The sequence below is a fragment of the Engystomops pustulosus genome, chromosome 2 (assembly GCF_040894005.1).
Source record: "Engystomops pustulosus chromosome 2, aEngPut4.maternal, whole genome shotgun sequence".
NCBI classification, from domain to species: domain Eukaryota; kingdom Metazoa; phylum Chordata; class Amphibia; order Anura; family Leptodactylidae; genus Engystomops; species Engystomops pustulosus.
This window is the reverse complement of record NC_092412.1, coordinates 214338649-214363123: the sequence shown is the minus strand read 5'-3', so window position 1 is coordinate 214363123 and position 24475 is coordinate 214338649. Positions and strand designations below refer to the sequence as shown.

The 24475-nt window shown below is 41.5% G+C and overlaps 3 protein-coding genes across 3 annotated transcripts in view; 1 reads left to right on the top strand and 2 right to left on the bottom strand.

Annotated features, from left to right (window-relative positions):
- Positions 1 to 1549: 1549 nt before the first annotated feature.
- SEBOX (SEBOX homeobox) lies at positions 1550 to 5974 on the bottom strand. The gene is made up of 3 exons (XM_072138096.1): positions 5023 to 5974; positions 2792 to 2979; positions 1550 to 2317 (listed from the first exon to the last, which is right to left on the bottom strand). The coding sequence occupies exons 1-3, from the start codon at positions 5108 to 5110 to the stop codon at positions 1808 to 1810; spliced, it is 786 nt and encodes a 261-aa protein (XP_071994197.1). The 5' UTR covers positions 5111 to 5974; the 3' UTR covers positions 1550 to 1807.
- A 1165-nt stretch (positions 5975 to 7139) lies between these two features.
- The window catches only part of SARM1 (sterile alpha and TIR motif containing 1), a 125866-nt gene continuing 108530 nt past the window's right edge, over positions 7140 to 24475 (top strand). Inside the window, exon 1 of the mRNA XM_072138095.1 lies at positions 7140 to 7240. Within this exon, the coding sequence (XP_071994196.1) occupies positions 7146 to 7240 (95 nt within the window). The 5' untranslated portion in view covers positions 7140 to 7145. The remainder of the gene's footprint in view (positions 7241 to 24475) is intronic.
- The window catches only part of VTN (vitronectin), a 31894-nt gene continuing 27714 nt past the window's right edge, over positions 20296 to 24475 (bottom strand). Inside the window, exons 6-8 of the mRNA XM_072138092.1 lie at positions 24196 to 24348; positions 22856 to 23155; positions 20296 to 20521 (exon numbers count right to left, since the gene is read on the bottom strand). Coding sequence (XP_071994193.1) covers positions 20394 to 20521; positions 22856 to 23155; positions 24196 to 24348 — 581 coding nt within the window. The 3' untranslated portion in view covers positions 20296 to 20393. The remainder of the gene's footprint in view (positions 20522 to 22855; positions 23156 to 24195; positions 24349 to 24475) is intronic.

Sequence of the window (24475 nt, the reverse complement as noted above, 5' to 3'; positions counted from 1 at the left end):
GCCCAAGTATGTGACAAGCTGTACCCAGTGATCCTCCTCCGCAGTGGCTTATACTTTAGGGGGTATCCTCTAGCGGTGATCTTCTGCTGCCCTCCTATAATTTTGGCCTTTAATCCTCCACAGACACTAGCGTGGTCATCCTGCTACACGGGGATACTGTATTTCACCACTCACTTCTCTTCTATCCCGCTCTAAACTGCTGCTTTTGCAGATTATTTCTAAATAGAAGGTCATGAACTATAAACAGAGGCTGCACATAGTGTAAACACTGTGACAATTTGAAAAAGTGCAAAAAAACAAGTGATACATCCGGCCCCTAATGTCATCCCAGCTGTGTCACATTTTCACATCCAATTATTTCAACTCTAATCTCAGCTACATCTACAATCACTACTGCTAGTGGCTGAAACCCTGCTCTGGGATGGCATTATCCTAGGGTGGTCCATTTTTTTGTCAGGCACCCATTGACTTCAATGGACGTGTTTCACGGACTGTCTGAGGAAGGGGGCGTGACCCCTGAAACGTCACAGCACAGTGCTCGTAGCACTTTCGGGAGGCGTCTGATGGAGTAGCGGTCTTCGTCTTTGCATCAAGATACGTGAGTTGAATAAATTGGACATTCAATGGATGGACTGTTACTACACCTATGCGAGTTTGTGGATTTACTCACGGAGTCTTTTGGTCTAAAAAATGCAAGCAGCTAGTACACTACTTGGAAAATTTTACTGTATATTTACTGAAAATGTGAATGTTCTATGAAGATTTTTTGAAGTAAAAAATATATTTATCGTGATATCTTTTGTGGTCAATTTGGTTCTTGGACACTATTCACTTGAACCGTCATGGAGTAAGACCACAGTTCAAGATTATATTATCTCCATTGTTTGCTCATTTTTTCATCACGGACTGTGACAATCATCTCACATGTGCATAGTACAATAGACTAACCATGTGTTCTGTATGAATGTGGTTGTGGGCAAGCTAAGTGTTTCTACTCTAATGTCACCTTCAGAAGGCTGTAATGCATCCACATAATTTGGTCTTTATTGGAGCCACAAATCCTGTAATGCATCCATATGATATGGTCCTTATAAGGGTGATGCCACACATGGTGTTTTGAACCCGTTTTTTAAGCAGTCTGTTAAAAAACCGCATGCGTTAAAAAATGTGTGTGTTTTTCGAAAACACATGCTTTTTTGAAAACGCATCCATTTCTTGAAAACACATCCATTTTTGACAGGTTTTACCAATTATCTTAAATAAAACTGGTAAAAAAAACGGATGCGTTTTCAAAAAACGCATGCGTTTTTGGATGGACTGCTTAAAAATGGACCAAAAACGGGTTCAAAACGCCATGTGTAGCATCACCCTAAGGGCCACACCTGTGCGATGGAAACCAACATTGAAAAGACTTTTCCTGGGCCCCCAAATAGTCTGACATGTCACCCTTATATGATCCACGTGCATCATAATAGTTTGAAAAGTCACTTTATACATTGTTTTAACTCCCAACAGATGTCGCTTGTACAATTTTATGATACAGTAAAAATATATCTCAGATTTTAATCTGCTAATTTATTTCTGCCATAGAAATGAATTTATAGTACATATTTCATATAATTTTCCATTTTTACTGTAATCATTTATATACAAACATCCAAATTGTCTTCAATCCATAGTATTTCTGAGATTTTCTGACATTCATCCTAAAACATTTCATCTTACAAATGTGTCTACAGCCTGTAATATGAAATGTCCAGGTCTTTCTTCTCTATTGTAATGGACTATAGGAACTATAAAGTCCAATCTAGAGATCTCCCAGGTTAGTAAGTATGGCAGCATTGTATATGACATCAGATATGTATCCTAGTGATGTCTGCGACCCGTTTTCATTCATTGTATGAGGGAACCTATCCCAGTATGATCCTTTGGAAGGGATTGTGAATGGCTCCAGATCCATCAGCTGGCTGTCGTAGAATGTAGCATCACAGCTGTACTCTGGACTTGGGTTGAGGTTCTGCCAGTGCAGATCCGGCTGACTATTGGGTTGCAGATAACACTCAGAAGGCATATGTGGAAATGATGGGTATTCAGGTTGTTGCATGGAGGATGTGTGTGGACCAGGATGTACATGAGGTATAGGCTGGTTAGAAGGTAAGGGCATAGGAATTAGAGTGTCTCTAAGATAACATTTCTGGGAGGGAGAAGATGAACGCAGGCAGAAATGATGAGCCCGAAGTGAAGATCCTCTCCTATAAAGTAACTTGTCAAACTTGCCACTCTTGCTTTTCCGGGCTCTGCGGTTCTGAAACCAAACCTATGGTTAAAAAGAATCAGAAAAAACTGATTGATTGATTGATAATGATAATTGCAAATCACAGCCATTTATCCTCAAATATAAAATGCACAAAATACAAAGCAAATTGAAAATAATATCTATGGAAAACAAGGTAAATGATTTGAGTGAAGCATAAGACAGAAAGAACATGGCCTCTTCATAAAGCCTATGCATCATATGGCTGTTCTTGGCCCCCATCCATTTAAATGATGAACAATGACTTCCAACTGTGTTTTGACATGCCGAGTTCCGGTTGCTTAACGTTCGGGCCACAATGTGTGTAAGGGACCTTATAGATATTATTATATCATAGATATTACTTTCTCCCATACATAAACTCTCACTTGGCTTTCTACTGCATCACAACCATTGATTTTGATAAATAGGTGAAGTATAAGATTCCATATTTTCATGTTTATTTTTCATTTCATAGATTACAATTTCATAACTTACCTGTACTTTAGACTCCGGTAGTCTAATAATCTTGGCTAGGTGCTCCCTGGTACTGATGTCCGGATAGGGGATAACTTCAAAGACGCTCTCTAGCTCCACCTGCTGCCATTTGCTGTACAGCGTCCTCTTACGCTTTCTCTGGCTGGGGGTCCCATTTATTGGGGATACTGTTTCCTTTGTTTTAGCCTCTGTTAAATAAAGAAGTTGTATTTTTACTTTTTCTGAATTTTTGTATTAATAAAAATGTATTAATAAAATTACTTTTCATTTAAATTCCTCATATTCTTTCCTAACCTTGTCTTGTCACCTCTGTTGTATATAACCCATTGTCATTCATTTAAGATGACAGTATTTTTCTGTTACATTGGATTTGTTATGATGATAAACCTAATGAGTAGTGGTAGTTTTGCCGCCAGCGCAACAAGGCCGGCAGATACATCAAGAGGCCAGTGGATACATCATGAGGCCAGTGGATGATACATCATGCGGTCTATGCCTCTTAATGTATTCTCCGTTGCGATGGGGGACTGGGCTTTATCATATGCCAGCAAACGGAGCCCTGGCGTATGATAAACCGCCCCCCAGTCTCACTGATCAAAATGTGCAACGTGTCTTTATGGTGTCTGATCATTTGACTTATTTGTTAATGAGCATATTTTAATAAAATACTTATTGAACTGTAAATTCCTCATATTTTTAAGATCTCTGCTTGCTGCTACTGGATGTCATAAATCTACTTTAACTTTTATAATTTCCTACAATGCAGTGTGCTCTTGGAATGGTGTCTTTAAATGTTTCTCTTTAGAAAAAGAAAAACAAAAATTTGTAAAAAATAATTGCAGAATAATTGAGAAGAATAATTGTAGTACTGGTCTTTAGTCACATAACCATTCAGTGTAGACTACTTTCTTCTAGTTTGAACAATTGTGTGATACATTTTAAGGCTGGCAGCATAAGACCATGGTCAATCCATAAAAAATAGACTCTGCATGGGCCAGATTTCATGGACCGACCGGCAATCTTTTCTGGCGAAGCAGGGACTGCTTGCATCATTTATCACAATCACAGTCCTGTCGGCGATACTGTGGTCAGTCTATGAAAAACAGATTCTGCACTGGCCAGATTTTACGGACCAACTGCATATAACACCCATCTAATCCTTGTCCTGTCCTGCACGGATTACAACAACGTATCAGTAGATAAAGAGATAAAAGACTGAAACTAGTCTTTAGGGTGGCAGAGGGAGGTCTGCACTGGATGCATATGCAGCTTATACCAATTCTGTAAAACTGGCAACAAGTAGAATTTTACACAAATGATGTTGGAAATTTTCCATGTATTTCATTAGAAAAGTGTGAAAAGAAAAACATGAAAGGAATGTAGTTATAAAAATGGTAGTTATTAAAATGGTAGTTATAACCCTGAAATACCTTGCATATCTTCATAAATTTCAGAAACCGCTGTATTGCTTGAAAAACTCGTTTATTCATTAGATTTCAACCCCCCTTCAGCGCACCAAAATACACAACTTCGCACGACTGGCTTCGCATGAGAAGTTGCACAGGCGCGAGTGTGCCCGAGAGCTCGGTGACATCAACGTCTCCCCCTCACTTCCTATTCAGGCACACGCACGGTCACGTGCATGGTGCGCCGAGAACGTTTGATGGTCGCCGAAGGGGGATTGAAATATAATGAATAAATGAGTTTTTCAAGCAATACAGCGGTTTCTGAAAATTATGAAGATATGCTCCGGCACCAGCTCACCCTGAACTGGTGCAAGGTATTTCAGGGTTATAACTACCATTTTAAAGTGGTAGGTTTCCTTTAACAGAAAAAAATTATAATACTATACTAGTAGAAATATTTTTTGGTTCATAACAAATGTTGATCACATAATGCATGTGGCATTTTTTTGCTTATCAGCTTGTTACAAATCAAACTTTAAAAAATATAAAAAAAAAAAAAGTTGCTGAAATATTCTGCACCGATGGCAATTAGAAAATCTTATATTTTATAACAGAATAAATGTAAACATGTACTCATATAATTGTGGCAAGTATTATTATACATGGCAAGCTCTGTGTAGCACTGCGTACTCTGTGTGCGCTATTTAAATAAAGGAATTATTATTATTATTCATTATATGATCCATAAGTAAACCTGTACAAATAAATGGGAGCAATGACATACATAACAGGTGATAGGTTTGGGGTGGGGGTCCTCATACATACCTGTAGCTGGCATAGTATCCTGGTTGCTCCATAGTGGCACTGGTAGATCAGAGGTGGGGAAGAAAGCTGCCCTCAGTATTTTCTCCATAGTGATGTGGTGCCCCGTACCTGTGGCAAGGACCCTTATAGCTGACAATCCCCTCCCTTGTATAGAAGACCCCGGGGGTCCCTGACTCCACCTCACCCACCCTCAGCCTGTGAAGTGTTTGCTGCCTCACTACCCTTTGATCCTACCAGACTGACAATGCAAAGTGTCTGACACCTGCCCTGTCCCTGTCCTTTTACATCACTTACAATCCACGTCCTCCCACTGCCAGACTGGAGGGGGCTTCCTCACACAGGAAGGGGGGCTGCCCACCCCCAACATACTGCTGCTAGCAAGTGGGAGAGATGTATACATTATCCTACCAAAGCTGTCCCTCTATATATGTTTATAAAACTCTAAAAAGCTATCTTTGCAAGTCATAGCTACGTCTATATCATATCTAGCTATTTATATCATTAAACTACATTATATTTATCATTCATCTGTCATCTGTCTCTCTTCAAGTCACAACACTGTGAACAATATATAAATCACTATAAATATAAATGTGTGTAACACACCTGCATCTGTATTTGTTACCATTATCTCTCAGATTTACCTATATATTTAGCTACATTTGTTTGGTATATAACAGTCATCTATTTATCTATCTATCTATCTATCTATCTATCTATCTATCTATCTATCTATCTATTGCTAGCAAGTGGGAGAGATGTATACATTATTCTACCAAAGCTGTCCCTTTATACATGTTTATAAAACTCTAAAAAGCTATCTTTGCAAGACATAGCTACTTCTATATCATATCTGACTATAATTATTATATATTTTACTACTTGCAAAACAATGTAATGTGACGGTGTGACTATGCCTACAGTGGGTACAGAAAATATTCAGACCCCTTTAAATTTTTCACTCTGAAATTTAGCAGCGTGTTCACTCAAGTGAAGCCTATGCCTTGTGGAATGCTATGGACATGAACATAATTCATTGATTCCCTGGGTGGAGCAATATACTGTGTTGAGGACTTTGAATATTGTGTAGTATGGTGAAGTAATACAGCTTTAACTATTTTTTGAAAAGTCGAAGTATGGAATAAACATTTTTCTATTGAAAGTAATGAATACTTTGGCTTGCATCTGATTTGTATTATGTAGCTGTGGTAAAGACTGCAAGAGTCTTATTTCCTGTATGCAGCCATGGGTCCTTACGTTCTGGGAAGCTTCCAAGTTGGAAGAGGATCCCCAAATCAGGTTTTGAAAAACTTGTTCATCATTCCCAAGAAGACTCATGGCTGTACTAGCTCCAAAGCTGCTTCTACTCAATACTGAGCAAAGGGTCTGAATACTTATGACTGTGTGATATTTCAGTTTTTATTGTTGAATTAATTAGCAAAAATATCTATATTTCATTTTTTTTCAGGTCAAGACTTTTTTTGATCTTACCGATGGCTGCCAAGAAACAAAGACTGAAGAATTAATAGTTGTATGAATACTTTCTGTACCCACTGTATATATACCGTAATCTGTCATGTTACTTGCACTTTGCTTGGGAAAGACTCATAACTTAAGCTGAAATGTCACATATGGAATAAATAATAATATTAATAATAATATTTCTTTATTTATATAGCGCACACAGATTACGCAGCACTGCACAAAGCATGACAAAATAATACAAAGGTATTTGCATTTTTGCAATTGGAGTACCTTTTTTTTATATTATTTATGAAGGACCTGCTACAAGGACTTTAGTGTGCATCCAGTCTTGTTATATACATTGTGCTGCTTTGGCCTTTCTTTTAGTATCTTCATCAACATATAAGCTAATGTGTAATTAGTTGTTATTTAAAATTTTGCTCCCCTTAGCAGAAAAATGCTGATGACATAGACTGTAATGAAGAATTAAAATGCTCCTGGCCCTTTAATCAGTCCGTTGATGTCCTCCGCGCGGTCCGTCGCAGAACAGAAGATGGCTGCTGGTCACATGTCCACATCACATGTCCTGCACCTGCCTGGGCAGGTCATGTGATCATCACTATGTTTGGCTGTAGTCAGTTGGTTGCAGCGCATCCAGTATGGTCAGTGTTTTGGTGATGGCAGTTACACATCATTACTATGGTAACAGAGCAAGAAAACCTGTTACATCATCACTGGGAGCAGAGCCTGAGAGGTAGGAGGAGTTACTGAGAACTAAAGGATCATGGGACTTGTATTTTCCAGTGGTGGCCATCTTGGTGATAACTCCACCTACTTTAGAGAGGACATAAAATGTTGTGAATCATAAAATCAAACTATTTATGCTTCGTTTTGTGACTAATGACATTGAGTATTGTTGTATTCATTTATTTATATCATCATGGGTTTTTGTGTCAGACATTCATATTCCCGGAATACCCCTTTAAATTCAGTTTTAATATATTTATCTTATGCTGCTTCTGTGTGAAAGTCAGTGAATTGTAATTATAGTTCTTAGATCACACAATTCATATTGAATAATATTAAAAGCCTCAATGTTAGATATTACTAGATATTGCAATGTTCTTGCTGCATGAATGTTGTATCTCCCCTGTTTCTGTGACTGACTCAGAGGGGCTAATTTATTAAGGGTCGCGCTGCTCACTTTCATTGGACTGTGCGCCTTTTTCAGGGATTACACCACTTGCATAGGTATCTAACAAGTGTCTGTGCTGGCTTCCGTGCGACACAATTTAGGGGGCGGACGATCTGACTGATTCGGACTGAGCGCGGGACTTAACTTTCAAATTGTGTCTCAAGCCCAAGCACTTACATGCACCACTAAAAAGATGGTGAACTCTGTCGGACCTGAGCGGGGAAGCGACACATTCAGGATATCGGGCGCACAATCTTAGTGAATCGAGGCACAGTGCATTGGAGTCGGACAGTGCACTTTTGGTGAACTCCGGAGACGGGTTAAGTAAATGTGCCCCAATATGTTAACCTAATGGGCACTTATCATGGCAAACTTTTATTTGCTTCTTTTTTATATTCTATTTGCTCAAAATAATTTGTCAAAATTACCACCCTCAATTCTTTTATAAAGGGAAGAAATGGGCAGGCCACCAATCTCAACCAAAATTTTTTTAAGCTAGTTATATGTCGAGCTACAGCATCCTACAAAATATATGGGAAAGATTACTTATAGTTAGGGATGAGCAAACCCAAACTGCAACGCACATGGCAGACATTATGGGTTCGGGTCCCCGAGCCCATACTTAAGCCTGAAGTTTGGGTTCTGTGTTCGGGCTTAGTAAAACCCAGTGTAATTTAAAAGGTTAATACCAGATCACGAGCGTTAAACAAGCATTTAAAGGGTTAACACTAGCAATCGGGGTAAGGCGCCACGAAGGTTATTATCGGCGGGTGTTCAGGACGAGGTTTGAGTACCTGGACAGACCTTTTTACTAGGTTTTGTCAAACTCAGCTAATTCAAACATGAACGGGTCCATTCATCACTACTTATAGTATATGCAAATTTGTCATAGAAGTCCGCAACATCATCCCCAGTATGGGGGGTATTTATCAGGGCTTCTGCGCTAGGAGACTGGCGTAGAAGCCCTGAAATAATCCCAAATGATATTGCTTATTGCTAGCGCTTGCAACTTTTTTCTCTTTTTCGTCAGCTCCGTGGTGGTAGGCGTGCCTTGCGGGGTTGCAGCCATAGCAGCTGCTATGGGGCCCACAGTGTCAGGGGGCCACGGGATCTAGGGTATTGGGTATGAATATGCTGTATATGTGTGTGGTGTATGTATATACTGTATTTGTATCTGTGTGTATGAGCTGTATGTGTGTATATAGTATTGTATGTCTGTATGTATTTGATGTATGTGTGTATATGGGATGTGTATATGCTGTATGCATATAAATGCTGTGTATATACTATGTGTGATTTTAACTCACATGTGTGAGTATACAAATATGTATATTTTTAAGGGGGAAAGGGCCCCTTTCAGAAGTCCGCTATGGGGCCCTGACTCTCCTAATTACAACACTGCACAGCACATTCTGTTCTCTAGGCCAGCGCACTGTCTGCAGACGGCGACTTTTCATGTGTGAAAAGTTGTCAGCTGCGCCACAACATAAACACTGCGCAGCCACCCCCCAGATACATGAAGAGGCAGAGGGTCGGCGGGGCTATCATACAATAAAATACCCCCTACATGACTTTAATGGATGAGATGTGCCTCAAAAATATGCAGAATAAAGGATTTGGTTACTTTAAATATAAATGTAAGATTTTTTTTTACAACCAACCTGATTTACTATTTTAATAAGAGGATACTATGTGTAAAAAAAATGATGCACACTTCCCAAGCAATGCAGCTAGCACCAGATTAATGAAGACCGTGCACCAGTTTTGATTAATCTGGCGCCCTCTGCACACTCCACATGTGCACTTAACTTTGTGTAGTTTGTTCTACTTTTGATAAATGTGGGACACTACTCAGACCTCCCCACTCCTTTGCTTAGGCTCTGTCTGTATCTCAGTGACTGCAGAGCTGCATTATCCTATTTCACAATAATTGATTTTGGAAGCGCATAATTCCCTGCATCTGTATCCCTCTCTTTACTGTTTTTTCTTCATGAGCCCTCTTTGAATTTTTTATACTGATGACCTATTCTAGTGTTATTCGTGGGGACTGACTACTGATGGACCCCACAATAGATCAGCTGTTGCTGGAATTTGGAATCTTTGTTTAGCATCTGGTGGTCGGACCAGTTCAGTTTCTATTCACTAAACTACAGCAGCAGTGTAGTAGATCATAGCGACATACATTAAATTTAGTTTTTTTTTTTACCTGTGCCAGATTGATATCTGAAAAGGGTTTTCCCACACAATAAAGTTATACACGGGATAGGGCCTAACTTGCTGATCAGCGAGGGTCTCAGTGCTGAGAAAACAAGACTGCGAAAACAAGGGTTCCAATGGGGTCCCGCGTACCTCTGTAGGGCCTAACTTGCTGAGCAGTGGGGGTCTGAGTGCTGAGACCCCCAGAGATTGCGAAAACGAAGACCCCTTGTCGCTTCGTCAGACTAATGGAGCAGGCGACCACACATGACCATTCTGCACCATCAATCTCTATGGAGCTGACTGAAATTGCTGAGCGCCGCGCTCACCGATCTCCGTCAACTCCATAGAGACTAATGGAGCAGAACGGTCATTTATGGCTGTCTGCTCCATTAGTCTGACGGAGCGACGAGAGGTCCGACGGACCCTTTGTTTACAGGATCTCTGGGGGTCTCAGCACTCAGACCCCCACTGCTCAGCAAGTTAGGCCCTGTCCCATGGATAGCGCCTAACTTTAGTTTGTGGGAAAACCCCTTTAACCCTTTCAGGACCTGGCCCTTTTTTGTTTTTTCATTTTCATTTTTTACTCCCCATGATCAAAAATCCATAACTTTTTTATTTTTCCATGTACAGAGCTGTGTGACGGCTTATTTTGTGCGTAGCAAATTGCACTTCATAGAGATGGTATTGAATATTCCATGCCGTGTACTAGGAAGCGGGAAAAAAATTCCAAATGCAGTGAAATTGGTAAAAAAACGCATTTGTGCCGCCTTCTTGTGGGCTTGGATCTTACGGATTTCCCTGTGCGCCCCAAATGACATGTCTACTTTATTCTTTGGGTCGGTACGATTACAGGGATACCAAATTTGTATAGGTTTTATAATGTTTTCATACATTTAAAAAAATTAAAACCTCCTGTACAAAAAATATTTTGGGGATTTTGCCATCTTCTGGCGCTAATAACTTTTTTATACTTTGGTGTACTGAGCTGTGGGTGGTGTCATTTTTTGCGGATTTTGATGAAGTTTACAATGTTATCAATTTTAGGACTGTACGACCTTGTGATCACTTTTTATAGAATTTTTTAATTTTTTTAAATGTCAAAAAAAAGTGCCATTTTCGAATTTGGGCACGATTTTCCGTTACGGGATTACACGCAGTGAAAAACCGTTATCATATTTTGATAGATCGGGCATTTTCGGACGCGGCGATACCTAATGTGTTTATGATTTTTACTGTTTATTTATATTTATATCAGTTCTTGGGAAAGGGGGGTGATTTGAGTTTTTAGGGTTTTTTATTATAATTTTTTTTTTAACTTTTTTTTATTTTTATTTTTAGTACTTTTCAGACTCCCTAGGGTACTTTAACCCTAGGGGGTCTGCACAATCCTATCATATACTGCCATACTACAGTATGGCAGTATATGGGGATTTTACTCCTCATACATTACAATGTGCTGATAGCACATTGTAATGCATGGGTTAACCAGAAGTAGCCTCGGGTCTTCGCGAGACCCGAGGTTACCATGGCGACGGATTGCCGCTCCCCGATGACGTCACGGGGAGCGGCGATCCTCGAAAAGATGGCGGCGCCCACGCGCCGCCATGCTTTTGAAGCCGCCGGCAGCATTGCCGGCGGCGATCGAGATGAAAACACCGGTAAATATGCAGCAAAGACTTACCGGCTATGGAGAGGGCTCAGCGCGTGAGCCCTCTCCATGCACCCGCGGCCGACCCGTGACGTGCTGTTACGTCACGGGTCGTGAAAGGGTTAAGCCTGCTGTATTCTTCTTTTTAGCTGCTGTTAATGAACTACCTGAAACAGAATACTTTTTTATTGCTCAAGCAATCACTGCACAACTTTCATTTCAAGGGGAGAGTAGAAACTGAAAGACTATTTTTTAATTTCCCTTAATTGTTTTTGTCATTTGCAACCCCCCCACCGGGGCCTAGCCTTTTCTTGGGTCCTGGAGGCAGCTGGGGCCCAGAATACCGGAGTGGCTGGCGATTGCGGCCTAGGCACGTTGATGTCATGGTGCTTGGTATGGGGACCGGAGGGCTGACCTACAGCCTGGCAGGTCTCCAGCAGGTGGTGTGTGCAAGAAATATGGAGGGAGAGGCTGATGTACTGGTTCTCCCTGGGGAAACCCCTAAGTGTCTGTAAGATATGTCCCTGGGTAATGGATGGGGAGCCCTTGGTGGTGACAGCCATATCCAGGTATCAGACGGGGGCAAACGTTGTGCAAAATAACTCACGGTTCTTTATTGAAAAACAGCAGGCAATGGCCCTAAATGGTCTCACAGCAGATTCAGATTACTGGAGTGGTCATGGAGAGTGGTACTCAGGAATAGTGCACCAGCCTGGTAGTAGAAGCAGGCTGGGATGGAGCTGTGTCTAAACTGTGGAAGCTGCAGCTCTGAGTCTCCTGACTCTGGTGCTGGGATTAGGATAAGTGTCAGCAGGCCCGGCGCCAGCACCCGGCCAACCCGGGCAAGTGCCGGGGCCCCGGGGTACTGGAGGGGCCCACTCGGGCCCCCGGATCAATTGTACCAGTGTCGCTATAAGACACTGGTACAATTGATCACCATCAGGATCGATCACTTTTCTGCCTCTATGCTGCGCTGGTCGGGAGCGCAGCATAGCGGCAGAATCTAAAACTCACCTGTCCCGGTTCCAACGATGCAGCGCTCCGCAGGGTATGCGACGGCTCTGTAGCCATCGGATCACGTGTGCCGGCTTCAGAGCCGGCGCGTACGGGAGGCCCAGGCCGAAGACAGCTGCAGGCGCTGCTCCGCGGGAACCAGGACAGGTAAATTCTTTCTTTTTTCTTTTCCGAGGGGAGTCAGGGTGTCCGTGGGGGGCGGGGGGTCAGTGTGTATACAGAGGGAGGGGGGGGGTGTGTTAGTGTGTCAGCAGGGGGGGTCATTGTGTCCACAGGGGGAGGGGGGGAGGTTCAATGTGTCTGGAGGGGGTCATTGTGTCAGCAGGGGGGTTCAGTGTGTCCGCAGGGGAGCGGGGGGGGGGGGGGTCAGTGTGTATACAGGGGGAGAGGGAGGGGGGGGGGTGTTAGTGTGTCAGCAGGGGGGGTTATTGTGTCCACAGGGGGAGGGGGGGGGTTCAATGTGTCTGGAGGGGGTCATTGTGTCAGCAGGGGGGTTCAGTGTGTCCGCAGGGGAGCGGGGGGGGGGGGGTTCAGTGTGTCCGCAGGGGAGAGGGGGGGGGTTCAGTGTGTCCCTGGGGGGGGGGGGATCAGTGTGTCCCCAGGGGGAGGGGGCGCAGTGTGGCCACTGGAGGGCGGTCCAAGGAGGGGCCCACTAAGGCTCTGTCGCCCAGGGGCCCACAAAAACCTGGAGCCGGCCCTGAGTGTCAGCACTGATGGTGGATTGACACTGTCTCTCTCTTCAGTCTGTATGCTGATATTCTAAGAGGATGTGCTCTCTAGAGAGGGCTGGGTTCCAAGAGACTAAGCTCCTCCCTGCCCAGGGGTTTTATTCTCCTGGTCAGGTGGTGGCTACCTCTCCAATCACACTCCAGTGCACATTGTAGAAACACAATTGGTCAATAACTTACATCCAATTAACCATTGCCTGTTCGGGCAGGATCTACAGCTGCTGATTACCTTGGACTTCCCTGTATTATCCCTTGATGAGTTGTTCAGACTCATTATATGGATCCTAACAGGTTGAGGGCCTTATTCGCAAAAACTCCCTTACCTATACGTTGTCACATTTGTTTTAGTTGTGCAACTTTCATGGCCCTTTAATGCTGCCAATAAATCAAGCAGAATAGAAGCAAATTTGTTTAAATCGTTATTCCCATCTTCTGTATTTGTGATATATCCACAGGATATGCTATAAATACATGATAGGTGTGGGTTCCACCTCTGGGTTGCAGTCCTATTTTGAGGATGAGTTTCCGATGACCCCCTTCCACCTGACCAGCTGGTTGGAGACTTTGCAGTGATTGTGTGACCACACTCCATTCATGTTTATGGGAGTGCCGAGTCTATATGCTTGGCTTTTCTTTGGCTACCTGTCTATACCTGAGAGGTTCAGAGATCTGGATGAGCGAGAAAGTTATGAAAATACTGAAATGGCTATTTATTGATATGTTTTTTTTTAATAAATGTTTTTTTAATTTCTCTTGTTGTCATCTAGTCTCATTTTCCTCATCACAGCCATAGTTGACAAAATTCATATCCACAACAATTAACTGATATTTTTTTGGATAGCTGAACAACCTGAACCTACTACTGTGCATAAGGCTAGACCTCCCCTTTTTGGACAGAATTAACCGATTCAGCAATGTGTGTACAACTCTGAGGAGATAGCACTCTGGCACCATCTAATGGCCATGAAGAACCTTAGCTGACTGGACTTGAAATTACTTCAGGCTCTTGCAAAATAAAGAACATTGAGGGAAATTCATTATTCAATTTTTTATCAGCCGTGTTTGTGATATGTGCGCCAAATGTATGATGTATGTATGACACCTTTTTTTTTGTTGTTGCTCAATTTGGGCACAGCTCTTCAATCCTGACACTTTCCCTGCAATTCTTTGGTGCATAGTTAGACCAACAAAAAGTAAGTTTACCAACCTATAAATCCATCATTTGTTCATCTTACAGCGCATTATGAATACATGAAGGCAGTGCCCCCATTATTGTATTGCTTGATTTTGGACCTCTTCTATTGACACACCGTTGACCGTGACTGAATGAGGTGCACTTGGATCCTAAATATTCTCTGTGCTCAAAGTTAACTTTTTAGTCACCAGTATAGGGCCACTAAGTTCTGAGGTGAATCCCTGTCATATTACTGCTGATTGTTTCCCCTGTGAGATCACTGGGGGTGCTGATTATAATTATAAAATTATGATAATTATGCACTGCTCCAGAGAATGATGTAATCACTGTGTTGTCCCTGACAGGCAGAAGTAATCAATCACTGCACCACTATTCAGGAAGCTCTGTGTAATGTGTTTATGTAGGTAGCCTGCATGTAACCCAGCTTTCCCAAGGTCCTGAATTTTATAATTGTTTTTTGAGCAAAACCACTCGGACCAGGGATTAAACAAGATATGTTTTTGGATCAGTGTAGCCACAGCATTCTGGAGGTATGTTTGGTTCACAATGCACTAAATCAAAGATGTAGATGTAGATGTACTTTAACAAATCCCCCATCCACAAAATGCTCTGTCAGAAAATAGTGATACAGAGAATTTTTTGTTTGTCCAGTTTATCAATTTGGGTGCAGGGTCTGTGTTTTTTAGCGCACAAATCATGCTATATTTTACACTAGGATGTTAGATTGTGGCACAAGGGGTTAATGAATTTAAAAAGTTTAGAACTGTCTCCACATTCATGATGGTGAAATGGAACATCATATGCCAGCTTTTTGCAGCTCTGAGTGTACGCCAAAAATTACACCAAAAACAGATAGAAACTAGATAGATGCGCAGGAAAAGTGGCGGATTCCCATGTGGCGCAAAAATTTTGCGCCCCCAAAAAAAAGAAATTGTGATTTTCCGAAAAGCACCAATATTGCAATGCCAACTCTTCATTAATAAGCCTCAACAGGAACAGCAAGGGAAGAAAAAAACAAAAAAAAACTAGTTTTCTGTCAAAAGTCAATAATGAATGCCCCATTTGAGTTCTTTTTAAGGTATTAAAACATAGCAACGTTCTATAAATTTGGTATATTGATGATCATAGTGACCAAAAAAATAATAGGACTGTGTCATATGGCTGGCACAGTGAAAGCCATAAAAACAAAATACGCAAGAAAATGTCGCAGTTGCAGATATTTCTTAAAATTGTGTATACTGTGCCTATCCCGTCTACCTGGGTGAATACACTGAGGTGTACAAAAAAGACCCTGAAAATTTTACCAGAGGTTATAAATACCAAATACATCTCGTAGTTTCAAAGTTGTTACCTTAGGCGCAGAGATGTGTATTTGGAGCAGACAGACTAACACTTGCCATTCAGGCTTTGTTTAGGACACAATCATCAATGTACCTCTTGTCCTTCAACTTTGACACCTTATGTATTGCCAATATGAAGGCAGTAGCACATACAGCTCTTCAGTACTGTGAACTTTTATGGCAGTCTGAATGAGCCTCTATATACATATCACACCTTGTACGCCTGTGGGGTCTCACATCCTGGTTGACTCATGGCATGGCCGGGCTGATACATGGAGATCTCTTATTCCCTCTCTGGTGGAAAAACATAATTCATGTAAAATACAGTGATTTATCTAAAGTCTTATAGTGATGTAGAGTTTTTCACATATTGATAAGGTTAAATGAACACATATATGTTAAATATTATTGTGCAAGTTGCGACACGTTATTGTCAGTGGTGCACGTTCTCAATTGATCCGGTCTGTTTTCAGGATGTGCACAGAGCAGGACGTATTTTTTCTTGGGCACTTTGATAGAATTGTGTCGCATCTCAGTAATAAATGTGTCTCAAAGTAGATATACACACCAACACGCCCCTTTAAGCCCTTACCGGCATGTGACGTAAGAGGGTTCACGGGCTGAGCCGTCTCCATAGCTGGTAAGTCTTTGCTGCATATTGCAGCAAATGCTAACCGGTAGCACCTGCTATCGGTGCCAGCACATTGTAATGAATGAGGAGTAAAATCCCGATATACTGCCATACTGTAGTATGGCAGTATATGATAGGATCATACAGACAACCTAGGATTAAAGTACCCTAGAGAGTCTGAAAAATAGTAAAAAAAAAAAGTTTAAAAAAAAAATTAATAAAAAAACCCTAAAAACTCAAATCATCCCCCTTTCCCTAGAACTGATATAAATATAAATAAACAGTAAAAATCATAAACACATTAGGTATCGCCAACGTCCGAAAATGCCTGATCTATCTAAATGTAATAACGGTTTTTCACTGCGTTTGACCCCGTAACTGCAAATTGCACGAAAGTCAAAAATGACACTTTTTCCATTTAAAAAAATTTTTAAGATTCTATAAAAAGTGATCAAAAGGTCATACAGTCCTAAACATGGTAACATTGTAATCGTCATCAAAAGCCACACAAAAAAAGACACCTCCCAAAGCTCCGTACACCAGTATAAAAAAAGTTATTAGCGCAAAATCCCCCCAAAATTTTTTGTACAGGAGGTTTCAATTTTTGTAAATGAAAACATTTTAAAACCTATACAAATTTGGTATCCCCGTAATTATACCGCCCCAAAGAATACAGTAGACATGTCATTTGGGGCGTACAGTAAAATCTGTAAAATCCAAGCCCACAAGAATATGGCACAAATGCGTTTTTTTTTACCAATTTCAGTGCATTTGGATTTTTTTTTCCGCTTCCTAGTACATGGCATGGAATATTAAATACCACCATTTTGAAGTGTAATTTGTTACGCAGCTCTGTACATGAAAAAAAAGTTATAGATTTTTGAAGGTGGGGAGTGAAAACTGAAAACGCAAAAACGAAAAAGGGCTGCTGCGTTAAGGGGTTAAAGGGGTTTTCCCATGTAACAACAAACATAGACGGTGCTCTGCAGTCTCCACCAGCTCCATAGAGATGAATGGGACAGTCCAACCATGCACGGCCGGCTGCTATCGTCTTCTTGTGGAACGGATAGGGCCTAAATTGTTTTGTGGGAAAACCCTACACAGTATTAAAAAGTGTAGGACAAAATGTAACCAAGACATAATTATGTTGCACGTAAATAACAAATACATGTGCAAGCACCAAAGACGCTTTTTTATATGCAAATGCGGATAAATACCTGGTGCAGACACAATCATATATCTGGACCATCGACCATTTTTTAAAATTCTGTTTTCTGATATACACTAGTATCAGGGCCGACTCCAGGTTTTAGTGGGCCCCTGGGCGACTGACACCCCCTCCTCCTGCGGACACACTGACCCCCCCATTCCGCCTGCTGAATACACTGACCCAAAGAATAAAGTAGACATATCATTTGGGGCATACAGTGAAATCCATTAAATCCAAGCTTACAAGAATACGGCACAAATGCGTTTTTTTAACAATTTCAGGCACACGTGATCTGACAACGTCACCATGTGCGCCGGCTTCAGAGCCGTCGCATACCATGCGGAGTGCCGCTTCGTTTGAACCCGGACAGGTGAGTTTTGGATTCTGCTTCTATGCTGGGCTCCTGACGACCACAGCATAGAAGCAGAAAAGTAATCAATCCTGATGGTGATCATTTGTACCAGTGTCTTATAGCGACATTGATCCGGGGCCCCAACACTTGCCCGGGTTGGCCGAGTGCTGGCACCGGGCCTGACTAGTATACATGGTGATATACACTAGTATTCTTTATTTTATTTACTGCATAGAATGACACAGCCGACTGCAGTTTCTTACAAGGGTGTTCAGTAAAAAATATACTGTATTAATGTATTAATGTTGAACACAAGTACTGTTTTGTGGTGTACCCCTCTCAAATTGAAAACTAGCATCAGTCAACATTTAAGTAGAATTAAAAATGGTGTATGTGGAGCATCTGGGGCAGCTAAAACACTTTATTGAAACACATAAAGTCGTACATGCTGTCTTTTCGGGTAAGAACATGTCAAACCTCTGAATAGTGAGGAGCTGCCTCACCAAGGCGACGGGCCATTTCGTGCGTACAAACATGCTTTCCTCTATCCTCCTCCTGTCCCCCAGCCTCCTCCTCCTGTACTCCATCCTTTTCCTGCCCTCTAATCTCCTCCTGTCCGCCAGCCTCCTCCTGTCCTCCAGCCCCCTGTCCTCTACCCTCCTCCTGTCCCCCAGCCTCCTCCTGTCCTCCAGCGTCCCAGTCCTCTACCCCCTCTTGTCCCCCACCCTCCTCCTGTTCTCCACCCCCCTGTCCTCTATCCTCCTCCTGTCCTCCAGCAGCCACCTCTATCCCCATCCAGCAGTACACTGTCCTCCTCTTCCTGTGGCCTCCTGTCCCCTGGTATTAAAAAAAAAAACTGTTTCTTACCTTACCGCAGTCACTCTCTCTTCACCTGGGCTCCGGCTGACTCGTGGAAGGGGCGGGGCCAGCTGGGGACAGAGCTACTTCCTCACATGACTCGTGCATCTCGTGCATCATCACAACATGTGAGGAGGTAGCAACAAACCGGGGGAGGCGGAGGGAACCCGGGACATTCTCCTAACCGCCCATGATGGCAGGGCAGAGCAAAAAAATAACGGGACTGTCCCGCTAAATATGGAACTGTTGGGAGGTATGCTGTCTGACCTGTATATGCTTATATTGTAAATATGAATAAAGCTTGAAGATTTTAATAAGTCTTGATTCTGCCACTGTACTCTGCCTAATTTATGATTTTAGTGAGCATCAACAAATCATTTCTGGTGTAAAATATCATAACGCTGGCTAATAGCCCATCTTTTACCCATCCTTGCAGTGTTTTTTTTTTAAAGTGGTAATGGTAGCTGTGTCAACCCATGGTTTATACCTTTTTTTCCCCCAGATTCTGTAAATTGTTTAATATTTTTTGTGCTAAAAATCTGTCAACCCAAGAAAAGCTGTAAAAGAGTAGTTACATTTATACAGCTCTTTAGGCTGTGGTCAAAATTGTCCTCAGCACTGTGTTTTATAATGTAACACTACCACATGGGTGGCGGGACTCACCACATGGCATATGCATTTTCAGTGAATCGCATTCGATTGGTGTCTTGCATTTAAACAATGGTTACAGATGGAATGCGTTTCCCTGGAAACACATATGCAATTGGGCCGAGGCCCACCCCCTGTGCTGTAGCTTTATGTTATGAACGTGACTCTAGACCACAGTCTTAGAGAATTGTTCTAACTTTGAAACTAAAACTTTTTTATATTTTTCTATTTGGACATATGAGTTTTTAAATTCGGTGGGATAAATTGTACTTCGAGCAGTAAAATTTACAAAAAAAATTCAATTGTGCCATTTTCTTAGGGGGTTTGTTTTTACACATTTCATTTTGCAGTCAATTTAACTTTATCCTTTAGCAGGGCCGGCGCCAGCACTGGGGGCTGTTCATAAGGAATCCATGGGAGTGAGGGGGGCTGTATTTAATGAATACATAGGGGATGAGGGGGGCTTGATATAAAATAACCATTAGGGGGCTATTTGGTATGATAAACTATGGGATATTTTAGGGAACAGGAGACTGTTTCACTTTCGGAATTTTTAATGCCGCCATGGGAGTTTGCTGCAAAGGGGCCACAGCAATTTGCCATCATGCTTGCATAGTTTTGTCCACCACCGCAGCATGGCCAGAAGATGCTGTACATAATGAGGTCTAAGCCTCAGGATGTATTCGCAGTGGCAGCAGGGGCAAGCCTTTATTATACGCTGGCGCACGGAGCGCCAGTATATGATAAATCTCCCACTTTCTTCATATGGTATAATTAAATCATAAACCATCTTTGGAAGCAAACATTTAACTTTATGACTTTAAATTGCAAATTCCACATATAACTGGGTGATTATTCTTTTCATACAATATATTGCTAGGAGAAAATCTTATCCTCTTGATTTCTTCTCCTTGGAAGATTTGTTGCATCCCAGCCAGTATTCCGCAATGGATCTTGGGTAGCGAGGAGAGACACGGTCCACACGCTTCGTCTGGAGGTTTACACGGTAATATTTATCTGATGGATTAGAAATAATCAGATATTTGTGACGTTAGATGACATTATTAATAATTATCACATATTTGAATAGAAAAGCAATAAGCGTGAGTGATGCACTGTGGGAAAAATGATTAGTTCCAAATGACCCAGTTGTCAAGCTGTATGGGAACTATATGCAGAACCCAAAACAATAAGTGTAGCTCATGCAAATCTTGCAGATCAGCAAATAACTGTTTTCAAGCAATGTTCATATCCCACACATCACATTCCATGTATAGAAGCACATAGCCCAAAAATTTGTCAGAGTATTTCAGTTTACCAACTTCAACCATAAAAACAGGCATAAAACACAGAGGGGCACATTTACTTACCTGGTCTCTGCGGGATCCTCGAGGAGCGTTGTCCGCCGGAATGCACATCTGCCGCGATTCATGAAGATCCTCTGCCCGATTTCCTGCATCTGTTGCTTCCCCGCTCAGGTCCGCCGGAGTTCACCATCTTCCTCCCGTTGCATGTAAGTGCTTGGCTTACGACACAAATTGATTTGTTAAATCCCGCGCTTAGTCCGAGTCCGTAGGAACGTGCATGAAAACCAGTGCGATTGCGACACAAAAAGATTGCGTGCGACGCAATCCCCGGCGCGATCCCCGAAAACGTCGAAAACCTGACGGAAATGCAGCCGCGGGACCTTAGTAAATAAGCCCCAGAATGTTTTACATGTATAAAAATATAAATATATTTCAATAATTTCCATGCCTGTCAATGTAAACCACCAATGTATCTGTATCAGGAAATATTTTCCCACCAAAGATATTTTTCCTCTATTCCAAGTACAACACAATCTCAGGTAGCAAGGAATTGACTTCACTCCCAGATTCAGGGACCATTGTGATGAAGGCGGCCACTAGCTTTCCTTATAAATAGGGGAAGACATTTCTGCCACGTGCGACTGTGCTCTGCATTACAGCTTACAGGACAAGCTCTGGGACTTGTATGACCATTCTACAGTGGTTGAATAGGTCCTCACATAAGTTTACAAACTAGAAATGAAGAAACATACAATGAGGGGGGTGTATCAGAAGTGTCTGAAAGCAAAATTGTTCTGAATGCTCATGACAACCAACCAGAGCTCAGCTTTCATTTTCCCACAGCAGTTCAAAAAATGAAACCTGAGATTTGATTGGCCATGAGCTACCACAACATTTTTTCTCTCAGACACTTCTAATAAATGTCCTCCATAGTTTTATACTTGCAAACTACAGGATGGGAACCTGTCGGGTAGTTTGGGATTATTAAAGCTTGACTTTATACAGCTTCAGTTTAGGCTCCAAAAGATATTTTGCTTGCCCTTAGAGAAATCTGGGTGGATAGGTGATATGTGTCCATATGACACTTCTGGCGCATGCAACACTTTTGGCTCCATGTTTAGGCAAGAAATTATACCTCCCCCTACTGTGCAGCTGACCAATATCCTGAGTATGCGCAGTGAAGGAAGGTTGCTGTCCTTAGCTCTATGTATGTGCCAGAGTCCATATGTGGACCCACAGCAGTGGAACCATCTTTACGCACTATTTTCTCTTAGTTGCAGGAGCACCTAAGGGTAAACCAAATATGTTTGAGACCCTAAACCCCATCTGTATAAAGGCATGTTGATGGTTTAGTGGCCCTAAACTTCCTGACAAGTGGGTCAGTTAATTACTGTCTCGTTTAACTTTACACCTTCAATTTGCAACCTTGACAGAAAAAGCGCAAAAGTTTTAGAAAAATTCTTTAGCTCACAATGGGGGTCATTTACTTACCTGGTTCTGTCGCGATCCAGCCGCGCGTTATCCGACGAGGATTCAGGTCTTCCCGCGATTCACTAAGGTCGTGTGCCCGATTTCCACCAGGTGTCGCTGCTGCGCTGAGGTCCGCTGGAGTTCACCAACCTATTCCTGGTGCATTTGAGTGATTCATTTTGCAACACAATTCATTTTTTAAATTCCGCAGGTTTTCCGAATCCGTCGGGTTTCCCAACGGCCACGCCCCCCGATTTCTGTTGAATGAAAGCCGGCGTGATTGCGCTGAAATCCCGGCGGAATTGAGCGCAAAACGGAAAAAGTCAGGAAACCCGACGAAAGTGCGGCCGCGGAGCCCTTAGTAAATGAGCCCCAGTGTTTCAAATTAGGACACAACCTATTTATACAAAGGTATGACAATTTTACTGCTTAACTACACCACTTTTTTAGACAAGTAAGTCTAAAAATGTCTTAAAATGCTTTAAAATGTGGTGGAAATCTTATTGGACAGAAATCTTGGCCTTAATTAAGCCTAATTAAGCTAATAAAACTAAAGGCCTAGAATAATACACACCATTTTTAAAGAAGTAAACGCTTTGTACTGGCTGACATTTTGATGGCCTTTCAGCAGGGGCCCAATCAGGATCACTCTCTTCATCATAATCAAAAGTGCTGAAAAGGTCATCCATCGTGAATGTATCCAGCCAGCTTAGTCTTCTCTTGTTGCTTTTTCTTCGGTTGGTCTTTCGCCTCCTGCTACGACGTGAAGGAGACCTTTTCCTTGCGGGAACATACAATCTGCTTGGCAGCACAGCGTTAATATTACTCGGAACTCCTTTCCAGTCTCTGCTTATATAGCGACCAACACTGTTATCTGGAATTAAAATATGTAATTCAATTATTGTGATTTTAAAAATTAATAATACCATGTACAACAATTGAACATAATAAAAACAATTCTAAAATATATTCGGATAGAAATTGTAAAATTAGCAGTATGTCATACGCAAATCAATTAACTAATGTTAGCTGAAGTTTGTATTATAAAAAAAAAAAATCGGAGTAAGCCTTTTCCATTTAAATTCAATTAGGAATTACCAAAGGCAGTATATGGTAGGATCGATCAGACAACTTAGGGTTAAAGTACTCTAGGGGGGGTCTGAAAAATAGTAAAAATAAAGTAAAAAAAACACATTATCATAAACACATTATCATAACCGCGTCTGAAAATTGGCGATCTATCAAAATATAATAATAGTTTTTCACTGTGTTTAACTCTGTAAAGGAAAATAGCGCCCAAAAGTAATACCCTTTTGAAAATATTAACAATTCAATAAAAAGTGATGAAAAGGTTGCACAGTCCTAAAAATGATAGCATTGAAAAAGTCAGCAAAAAAATGACACTTGGGGTGTACAGTGAAAGTCGTAAAATCCAAGCCCACAAGAAAACGGTGCTTCCCAGTACACGGCCCAGTTTCCGTCACTATGAAGTGCGATTTGTTACACAGAACACAAGCTGCCACAGAGGTCTTTACGTGTCAAAATAAAAAAGTTATAGATTTTTGAAAGTGGGGAGTGAAAAATGGAAATGAAAAAAACAACAAAGAATTTCTTGATTATTTAGTAGCTTTTAGTAGCTTAGCGGTCTGTGACCCAATTTATATGCTAGATACTAAATCATATTAACTATACTGAATCTTATTAACCAAAATCTCTAGAAATTATAATTAAAGGATATCCCTATCATTATATATGTAAATTTCTGGTTTCAAATGTATTTGCCCAGACTACCAAAAGTAGTGTTATAAAACATTACAGTACAACATCACACACTGATCAAAATAACAGCAATAACAGTGCCTTGTAGAGAACAGGACATAATGACACAATTTTGGGGTACGTGGTAAGTCTTACCTCTAAACCAGCCTCCAAAGACAAAGTCCAGGCCTCTTTCCCAGCTATCATACTGGATCATAACATATCGTGTGAATATCTCTGATGGCGATGAGGACATACACTCTTCTATTGTGGGTTGTTTTTTGAACTCATACTGCCAATATCGATTTCCTATACAAAAGAAACATAGATTTACAGATTATTGAAAGAAAATTACATAGATATGAGAAGGTAAGGGCATTTCAGTTCCCTAAATGTAGTTGTCTGCTGGATATCTGTAGTTTCTGAGATTAAAGGG